The sequence below is a fragment of the Accipiter gentilis genome, chromosome 19, assembly GCF_929443795.1.
Source record: "Accipiter gentilis chromosome 19, bAccGen1.1, whole genome shotgun sequence".
Classification (NCBI taxonomy): domain Eukaryota; kingdom Metazoa; phylum Chordata; class Aves; order Accipitriformes; family Accipitridae; genus Astur; species Astur gentilis.
The window spans coordinates 26,931,357-26,941,674 of record NC_064898.1 but is presented as its reverse complement, the minus strand read 5'-3'; the positions used below and the strand labels follow the sequence as shown (position 1 = coordinate 26,941,674).

Sequence of the window (10,318 nt, the reverse complement as noted above, 5' to 3'; positions counted from 1 at the left end):
GCGGCGGCGAGGCGGTGGCTTTTCCGCCCGCCCTCTCCCGTCGGCCCCCGCGCGCAGCCAATCAGGAGCGAACAGGTTGCGCGGTGAGGGCGGGGGCGGAGGGTGGTGAGAAGATGGCGGCCAAAGGCGGCAGGAACGGGTTGCTCGATAAGGTACCGTGCCGCGGGTCACCCGGGGCCCGGCCCTCCCGGGGTTCCCCTTCCCGGCGGTGCCGTCTTTCTCCTTAGCGGCGTCCTTACAGCCGAGCCGGCGCTGGGCTGAGCCGCACCCGCCCTGAGCTCGGGCCTCAGTGTCCCGTCCCGTCCCCCCCCACCCCGCCGCCTTGCTGAGGGGCACCCGCGCCTCAGCTGTGGGGAGCTCCTCCGCCCGGCAGCACGGCACCCCGTCGCTGCCACCCGTAGCTGCCTTCTTGTAGGATTTGGGCAGTAGTAAACGGCAGAAGAGGCCCCGGAGGGGAGCGGGGAGGGAGGAAGCGTCCCGCGGGTAGGGGACGGCTTCTTTTTCTTTTTTTTTTTTTTTTTTTTTTTTTTTTATCCTGCCAGCATGGCTGGTTTTAGCCCAGCCGTCCCGACAAAAGCCCGGCTAGCGGTACAGCTGCGCTCCTCCCGGGGGGTGTTTTGCCAGGAAAGTAACGCTGGACATGGCAGAGATGTCAGGTGGAGCAGAGCGTACCGTAAAAGTCTGTTGATAAGCCTGGTCTTGTCTCAGTAGTTTAAAGGAACTTGCTTGCGGAGCGGCTTTGATCTCGGCTGAGTTTTAAGTGGTCAGGTGTTTGTGTCACAGCTCTTTGTGGTATTTGGCAGCCTGGTAGCTGAAACTAAAGACCGGGAGGCATTTTTTTTCCACAAGAAGATGGAAGCAGTTGCATCTGTATCTCTGGATGCAAGAAGGTGTATCTTCAGAGTGGTGTATTTGGCGTCTTTCATTGATATTCAAAATACAGGTGGCTGCAATTGAAAACACTTTGATTTTCATTCATTTATGTATATTAATCATTTCTAAAGAGTATCATTTCCTTGCATCTGTTTGAGATGACGTTATCCTTACTATCCCTACAAATTTGGTGGTTTTTCTTGTGATCTTTAGAACAGTAGATCAAGTTGTTGAACGAGTGCTTTTAGGGAAAGGTGTGCTAATTAATTATTTCTGGCTGTCTCCTGCAAATGTGCTCAGCTTTCGGTTTTGAAATGACGGCACTTTGTGGTTAAACTTCAAGAACTCTGGAAAGTATCCTGCTCTCGAGGCGTTCCTGTTCCTTCTGCTGCGCTCTATGGATGCTGAGGTGTAGTTATTTCAGAAGGAAAAAGAGTTGTTGGTGAGGGAAATACACTGTTGGTGTGGGAGCTGAATCCTCTAGTGAGAAACCATTGAATAATTTCAGTAGGGCTTCTACTTGAAGTACATATACACACTTGATAATATTCTGTCTCCTTTTCCCTCTCTCCTCCATGCTGATCTGTGTGGCTTTGTTTCCTCCCCCTGGATGATTTAAATGAAATCTGGTCATTTCTGTGAACTGGTATATGTATTGCTGAGGTATTATCTGGAGAATTTTGGTCATAATTTGCTCGAGCTTTTCTCAAACAGAGAAATAATGGGTTATCAGTGAGGCTTTAAAGTCTTAGGACAGGTTGCTTGTTCAGTGTATCTTTTCGTACCTTGCTAGTAAGCTAAATCAGGGTGAGATTAGGGAAATTTGTGTTTTAACTATCCCATTTTTTTGTCCTTCTCGTGTTCTTTAAGCGTTTGTGATAATCGGGTAGCTCCCCCTGACCTCTCCTCACTTTACTGGGACCACCTAAGAGTGCACACCCACTGAATTCAAAATGGTGTGCAGCAGTGGCTACAGTCATCTCAAACACCCTGAGATTTCACCCATTTAGCACAACACTAAGTTATTAACCACATTCTGCCCCTACTAGAGCAAAACCTTCTAAGGTTTTGCAAGTTCCAGGACTACAACCACTTCCTGGCTACCAACTGCTGCAACTGCCTTCCGCTCCTGTGCGTCAGAAGGAGCTGTCTGGTACTAGGGGATGTTGACTGTGAGTACAGTCAGGCAGCACTGATATTTTGCGGAGAGCGAGGTCCAGAATTCCTTCCTCCGAGCCAGAGGCTGAGATAATTGGAGCTGAGAATGGACGCGCTGACTCCCTGGAGTTTGCTACAACTCTTCCTTCAAGAGGAAGAGGAGGGAACTGAAGTGCAGTGAGGTGTCCCTGGACTGCGCCACTTGCAAATCCTGCTTGTGCTGGGGTCGCGGTGCACTGTGTCACTTATTTTAGAATTTATGCCGAGGGGGTTGGGACCTGTGGTTTGGGACTTGCTGCTCTGTTGGGCTGCAGCCCAACCTACAGGAAAAGGCAATCAGCTGCAGTGTCAGCTGTGTGCCTTCAGGGAGTCGATGTGCATCATCTGCTGAGGCTCCTCCAACCTCCCTCAGCTGCAGCATTGCGTGTCCTGGTTTGAGGAGTTTCTGATTTTAGGCTTTAGGAAGGGGAGGTTACTTTCTCTTCATCCTTGTAACAGAAAACACATACCAGATGCAGAAACGTTATTCCCCTTGAAGAGTTTATATAGTCTACACTGGTGCTCCTCTTGCAGTGGCAACAAATCTTTTTTACTGTATGATTTGATTATTTATGTTTCTAATACACACAGTGTGCCATAGACTTCAGAGCAGTATTTGAAGAGACAAGCTAGCTACCCAGAAGATGTTGCAGGCTAAAATTGGACATGATATAAATGAGACTGACAGTAGCAGCAGAAGGAATAAGGCAGGGGCAAAAAAAGTTAAGTTTGTGCCATGTCTGTCTTCTGTGATGTGAAACTTCTTGAAATTTCTCCCGTAGGATTTTTCCGTGCCTTGTGCTTATGAGGGAGCTTTGTGAAGGGATTTAAATGAAGGTGATAGCTTGACAAATGAGCCCTGTAAGCTCTCAGATCCTGTGGTGTCTGCCGTGAAAGCAAGCACTTGTTTTGCTGTCCCTTTTTTTGGAGCTAACAGCAGAATGCTCCCCTGCTGCAATCCAGCTGCAGGCACCATCTTTACTCAGATGTGAACAGCTGGGGCCCTTGTGTGCTTCTGGTGTCAGACTGGTTTTGCAGCTTTCTGAAAATGCATTTCTGACCACTGGCTATATTTCAGCCTTTCCTCTGAAACCTTGTTCTTACACGGGTACACTTTCAAGTACCAAATCCACTTCCAAGCTGTGCCTGGCTGTAGAACACCATATTTGCTTTCCATTCATAGTATGGGATGTGTTCAGGACAAGTATGATAACCTTTCACTTGATTTTTAAAAAGGAGTCAAAACACACCCAAACTAAAAAACTGTTTCCAACTGGTTGGGTCCCGTCCCCCCCCACCATCAGGCTGGAACCAAAATCTGAGCTTTTCTTTTGAAGCCTTTGGAGCTCACACCTGAAGTGCTCAAAATGAATTACTGGTTGAAAAATACCATCCACTAGCCAGAGGAGCAGACGTTTTTGCATCTGCCAGGCTCCACAGGATGTCAGTGCAGCTTCACCTTCCCTCCCCACCTCCGCAGGCAAGGCAGGGCAGTTCTGCAGACTCAAGAGGGGGTGGAGGCTTTCCCCCCTGTTTGAGGGCGAGCACTTGGTGGTAGGGGCCAAATCTCTTTCTCTCTTCCAAGCTGAAGGTGGGGTTGGCCATCAGTCAAAGGTTTTGCCCACAGTTGCACTGGTGTATAGACATCAATGTACAGTTGTGCATATGTTTCTATGCACATCTGGACACAGAGGTGGCATGGATGTTGATTGTTTTCTTTGAGCACCTCCTTGTGCTCATGTTCCACAGCACTGGCACTCCAGGTGCCAGCGCAGTATCCCGGCCCCTCCCTACCTCTTTGGTCCTGCCGATCAGCCTGGAAGAATTAAGAGAAGCAGCAGCAGCACTACGGTGCTGTACCATGTTAGAAGTAACCTCATGGGAACATCACGACCAAGGTAAAGGGAGGGCTAAAGCTTCTGCCTGGCTGAAGTCCCAAACCACAGATGTGTCCCCATTACAAGGTCCCTTCTGATGTGAACTGCCCTGAGATTATCAAGCTGTTACTGTCTTGAAACAGAACAGCCTTAGTCACAGGGAAGCCTGAACAAGAGCTGAAGAACTGCTGGTTCAGCTCCTTGCTTTAGGCGGTCTAAGTTTAGATTTTTTATTTTTTTTCCCCCAGTAACAGCTTTATTTCAAAAAATGTGTCATGTGGGCTTTACATCTACCCCTGAAAGTGCTGGTTCTCTGTTATGGTATCAGTTAAATATCACTGATGTTATCTGGCAATTCCAGTGTCAGGTGGCTTGGGACAGAGAGCAAGAGGCAAGAATCCAGTTCTCGGTCTGTCACGGGTTTCCTGGATATACGTTATTATGCCAGTGTCTTATATATGTTATTACGGCAGTGCCTTGACTCATTTTACATACAGATATTCCCCTCTGTGCAAATCCCTTCTGCAAGTGAAGTGTTAGCAGTCCTGTGCCTCCAGGGCTGGTTTCCAGGGTGCCTATAAAATAGCTTTAAAATGTTGAGGGTTTTTAAAAAAAAAAAAAAAAAAAAAGCCTGGGGCTTTATTTTCATTTATTTCTTGATTCCCAAGCTTTTCTCCTTGGTGTTTTCCAACTATTCTGTCTTCAAATATATCTAGAAAGCTGTTGGTTTTCTTTGGGAGAGGAGGAGGTGAAATTTTTGCATAAGCCTTGATTCCATTCTCTTGGGCTTTAGGAATTAAAACCAGACATAATAAGATTGATTAAAAACTTGAGCATTGACAAGGACATAGTTGCATTGTGCTGTAATACCAGGAAAACTGCTGTTGCCAAAAGCAAAGATTCCAATATTAAATGTTTAATCGTAAAACATATCACAAAACCACCACTTGAGTAATACCTTCTCAAGTATCTCTGGATTCTTGCTCTCACTTAGGAACAAGCTGTAGAACACTGTCATTTTATACTAAGGACTGTCTTGGTTTAGCCCTAGAAATGTGGAAAACTTATTCAAAATATTTGCTCAGATATATTTTTTACTTCTTTGAAATGATTCCTTTAGTGGCTTTTGGAAAAAAAAAATCACAGCTGTACTTAAAGGCAGATCTGGTCTGAAGGAAGGCTTCAAATGGCCTGTGGAGGTTCCTTGTGGTGTCAAAAACTTTTCACTCATTTTGTTCTTTATTACTTGTAAAAAGCATCAGGGGGAAGAGTTAACTAGCTATAAAGACTGAGCCTCTTCATGGAGTTTTATCAATAACAAAAACAAGCTGCAGGCTGAATGATGCCTTCCCTCCTGGGTAAGGCTTGCCTTCACTTGACCTGTACGACTACAATAAAGGACAGAGTATTTCCCCACAGTTGCATCCGAGTTCAGGGTTCAGTTATTGGTGTATCCAGTAGTGAATCCAGCTGTGCTGTGTCTTGCATGTGTCTTACTAGTCAGTTTTTTTGTCTTTTAAAATAACAGGACTTTTCTGCACCCTGCAAGAATAATTCTGTAGCTGATGCTGTTTCAGGAGAGTACTCTATTTTAGGGTTTTGCTAAGCGCAGAGTACATTTTCATGTTGACAGGCTTGTTGGCTTTCCCTCCACTCCCTCATGAGAAATGGAGGCTGCACCTGGGAGCAGTGAGGTCAAATCCGAATGGGTTTCTTGAACGCTTTTTTAATTTATCTGTAGGATAAGGAAACAGGGATTGGGTGTTGGTGTTATTACTTGGAGACTTCTGACTTCCAGTTCACTAATTAGGAAAAAAAGGTATTTTTCTCCTCTCCCTAGTCTAGCTCTTGATACTTAAATCTTTGGGAATCTCAAAGGGCAAGAAATAAAACTGTTGTAGATGCTTTTATAAGGAAAAAAGAAATAGTTGAAAGAATTCTTATGTATCCTTTCATTGCAAAGTGTTTGGCTTTCAATTGTCATGTGTCAATGTGTCAACCCTAGAAAAAAATGCTACAAAAACGTAGGCACCTAAAATATTTTGTAAATTTGTTGTGAGTGCTCTTTCCCAGTTGTGCCTGTCTTTTAAATGCTTCTGGCTGTTGCTTTTGTCCCTCATAAACCAACTACTGCATGTGCACACACAGTGATGTTTGCTGTGCACCTCATAATTCATACCTGCAGAGCCTGAAGGATAATCAGGCTTTTCCCTGTACGAGTGTAGGGGAAGTAGATCAGGTTTTACATCTTACTTTAAAATGGTTTCATTCCTGCCGGAGAAGGAAAATGAGCTCTTCTGACAGGTAGTTAATAAATCCAACTTCTGAGCTTCAGGAGCAGGAAATAAAATGAGTGAAGTTGAGAATTGCTTCTAATGGCAGCTAAAATTCAAGCTCTGACTTAAAATACACACGGCTCAAACTCATGTGTCTGATCGTGGCTAAAAGGAATAGCGTCACCAAAAAATAATATAGGAAATTTACCCCTTTGAAAAGCTGAGCCGTTGTATCTGAGATTCGTTATTGATGAAGGACCTGCTTCTGAGGAGAATCCAAATATGGAAGAGCGACAGAGTCTTTTGCTTTCATTCTGGAGGATAATCTGACTGAAACTTCATTTCTTGTTTGTGCCTTTATATTCTTGCCTTGTACTCGGACTGTTAAGGGTGCCCTGAAATTTTCCTCCTGTCATCAGTCCCCAAAGAGTCCGTTTGTAACAGCTTGGCTGAAAAGTGTGAACACCCTCAAAAGCAAGAATTAAGTCATAACTGACACTTTCTGTGGATGGCAGCAGGAGCAGCAAAACACAGAATCGCTATTAGGATAGAACTGATGTAAAAAGTCACTTCACCAAATACCTTCAGTGCCCACAACAAGATGTATAAGCTTAAATCTGCAAGGGTAATGGTACATTGGAGCTGAGGTGATTTTTGGTGCGATACTGCTGTGTAACAGGCCCTGGATTCCCTCCATCTCTGGTCAGGTTTTCCCAAACAGGTAGGTATTTTCTGGGTTGCCTCCTATCTTTGTGCTCATGACAGGAACAAGCATATTGAAATGAAAGGCTAACCTGTGCCAAATTCTCTTAACTCCGTTTGGTTTCCATTGCAGTGGAAGATTGACGACAAGCCAGTAAAAATTGACAAATGGGATGGTTCAGCTGTGAAAAATTCTTTGGATGATTCTGCCAAAAAGGTATGTTCTGCGACTGCTGATTTCTCCCTCTTGGGAAACACTTTATTTTCTTAGATTTCTACATTTAGTTTAAAAACTGTAAACTTTTTTGGTTTGATTGTGAAGTGCCTATAGCCGTGCTGGTTCTGTGGCATCTCTTCTGATTCCCATGGCTAAAGCAGTGGTTGTTCTTGGAGTATCAGCAATTATTACGATGTCTGAGGCAGACGTTAAATCTGCATAAAGCTTCAGCTCAGTTTACCCCTATAATCGAGACTTGTTTTATCTAAATCCTTTCCAGAAGCGGTTTGTCAAATTTATGAAAAGCCCAAAATAAACTCAGCTGTGTGTTTCTCCCGCAGGTTCTCCTGGAGAAGTACAAGTACGTTGAAAATTTTCGTTTGATCGATGGCCGCCTCATCATCTGCACAATCTCTTGTCTCTTCGCAATTGTAGCTTTGATTTGGGATTACCTGCACCCTTTCCCTGAATCCAAACCTGTTCTTGCATTTTGTGTTGTATCATATCCTTTACATATGTTTTCTTGTTTATACCAGAAGGGTTTTATTTTCCACATAAAGCACAAGAAAACCCTTCTCTGTATTCTCATTTTCAGGCCTGTGGGAATTTTACTGCCTGTGGTGTGGTGATCAGCTGAAAATCAGACAGTTTTCATGTGATGGCAAAACTCCTGCCTGTCAGGGTGGAACGCACTTAAATTTGGGTGATCTGGGGGTCCAGCCTTCCCCTGTAGCAGTGTAGAAGCCTGGACAGCAATTCAGCTCACGTCAGAGGAGTCAGCAGCTGCCTGGGCAGCTGATCTGCTCTCCAGGCTCCTGACTGGGTTGGGCAGATTCCTTGGGTCTTGGATGCCAACTGCATAGAGACTCTTCCGCTTAGGTGTGTTCATCTCAAACTGAAAATCAGCCCTTGAAAGCTTCGGGGGTTTGCTTTGTGTTTTGGGTTTTTTGCGGGGGGGTTGTTTGTTTTTAATTCTACCTATAGCCTGGTTACAGAGACACCTGCTCTTCCCTAATATGACAGATCAGGTACCAAGAGTGAAGAGTAAAATGGAGGTAATTCTTGCCAGCACCTCTGCTGAAAAGGACCAGACACTGCATTTAGGAGGGTAGCGCAACAAATTGGGGTTTAAATGTTTAGATGCCAACCCTGTTTAGAATCAACTCTTAAATTTCCAGTATTACAGCACGGCTGGGGTGGGGGTTTTTTTCCCTATTTGGGCTCAGAGCATCAGCATGGCACTGATTTCCCTGCAGCTCCTCTAGCAAGACAGATGCCTGTAGAGGTTTTACAGCAAATGTATGTGACAGATGAGTGGTGCTTTCCAAGAGTTGCTGACAGGCCCGCTTTCAAGGGCAGTTTGGATGGTACCAGTGAAATGGCATGAACTGGTAGCCTGGTAACTTATTGCTGGCCTGGGAGTCACTGTACCACTAACGGCTGCGTGATTGTGGGCAAGTCATTTCATTGTTCCAGGCTACAGTTATTCTGGTTGGCTTTGGGCACAAATGTTGAGCTAATAAGTCTTGCAGCCACTTAAAATGATTTCATTCCAAAAATGACAAAGATTAATTGCTTTATCTGTGCTTAGAAGGAATGCACAGCAGTTAATTCTGTGACTAATTTGGTCTCACCTTTTCCCACTATCTCCCAACAGATGTTGCTCCAAAAATTTAGCAAAATAATTGAAAATAGCATTTTGTTGTGATTTCTGCTTTACTTCATGGTTTCATGAACGAAGCATTTTATGTGGCTGGAGAAATCCCTTTCAGGAAGGGGTGTAGGGAGTTGCCACTTTCCCCGCCGCTTCCAGGCATTGATTTATGCTCTTGTGCAATGGCAGAGATTTAAGAAAGTGTCCCAATTATTATTTAATTTCTCATACTAACGAGGCATCAACCAAGCTTCCTGTTTGGACCGGTAATGTCATGAGAGGTGGTTAAATGATGGTGTCTGAGGGGTTCCAAGCAATTTCTCTGCCTAATTTCTATTTCTAATTGCAACTTCTTGGTTTCCTTAACTTTTTTTGGCACATATTTTGTGATGATGGGAATCCTGACTATCTATACCTCATACAAAGAAAAGAGTATTTTCCTCGTAGCTCACAGAAAAGACCCTGCGGGGATGGACCCCGACGACGTTTGGCAGCTCTCCTCCAGCCTCAAACGGTATCGTTGGCTCTGGCAGCCCGGGCTTAGCGAGCGGGAGTGCGGCAGTGCGGTACCGGCACGGCTTCGTTTTGCCCGTGCTGTGCATGCCTGTAGTTACCGTGTGTGCTACGGTGGGGCAGAAAGCTGCATTTTGGATAACTCCTAAACAAAATGGGGGAAAATATTGGTGTCTTTGCAATAGTGGGGTGTCAGCACTGGGCATGTGAGCTTTCTGCAAAGGATCAGCTACTGTGCCACGATCTTTGCGGCTTCCCAGGCAACTCGTGATTAATACTCACCGCAGAATGTTATTACTCAGAAGTAACAGCGATCTGTGACGGGCTCGCCGGTCTCATGTGCACTGTTTCCATCCGTATCTCTCTGTAGGATCACCCTAAATATTTTCCTTTATTTTTATACCTACAAATCTGTTTCATTCCATCAAAATCTAGATGTCCCAATCCAGAAATGGGAGCAGTGCCAAGCAGTTATCTGCCACAAATGTTCACATTTTGCTTCTCTTTAATTGGGGCGGGGGAATTGATCACAAAAAATATAAAAATACTGAATTGTGTTACAGTTAACACCTGCATGTTGTAGCTGTTAGTGTCCATGTGGGGTGTTGGGGGCAGGGACTCCATTCCTGAGGGCTTTCCCCTTAACAAAGACGAGGCTTTCTCGTCAGCTTTTTTTTTGGTGTCTTGTTAACAAATTCTGCTCTGAAATCTCTCTGCCCTTCCTGCAGGTTTGATGACAAGTACACCCTGAAGCTGACTTTCATCAGTGGGAAAACCAAACAGCAGAGGGAAGCCGAGTTCACCAAATCCATCGCGAAATTCTTTGATAACAACGGGACGTTAGTCATGGAGGCCTACGAGCCAGAGGTGTCCAAGCTGCACGATAGTCTGGCCCTGGAGAGGAAAATAAAATGATTTCTGACACCGCCTGCCTCCTGGGAATGTGCTAAATTAACACCAATAAAGTAAAATAGCAAAGAAAGTGAATCATTGCCTCTGTTTTTGTCCT

At 44.9% G+C, this 10,318-nt stretch overlaps 1 protein-coding gene across 1 annotated transcript; it reads left to right on the top strand.

Annotated features, from left to right (window-relative positions):
• The first annotated feature begins 77 nt into the window (after positions 1–77).
• SPCS2 (signal peptidase complex subunit 2) lies at positions 78–10,296 on the top strand. Its single transcript, XM_049823218.1, has 5 exons — positions 78–152; positions 7,059–7,142; positions 7,484–7,648; positions 9,180–9,310; positions 10,038–10,296. Exons 1-5 carry the CDS (start codon positions 114–116, stop codon positions 10,222–10,224), a joined length of 606 nt encoding a protein of 201 aa, XP_049679175.1. The 5' UTR covers positions 78–113; the 3' UTR covers positions 10,225–10,296.
• Positions 10,297–10,318: the final 22 nt, after the last annotated feature.

Coding starts and splice junctions, on each gene's coding strand:
- SPCS2 (XM_049823218.1), top strand. CDS start 114: ATGGCGGCCAAAGGCGGCAGGAACGGGTTGCTCGATAAG. Junction 7,143..7,483: donor TGGATGATTCTGCCAAAAAG/GTATGTTCTGCG, acceptor TTTCTCCCGCAG/GTTCTCCTGGAGAAGTACAA. Junction 9,311..10,037: donor CTCTCCTCCAGCCTCAAACG/GTATCGTTGGCT, acceptor CCCTTCCTGCAG/GTTTGATGACAAGTACACCC.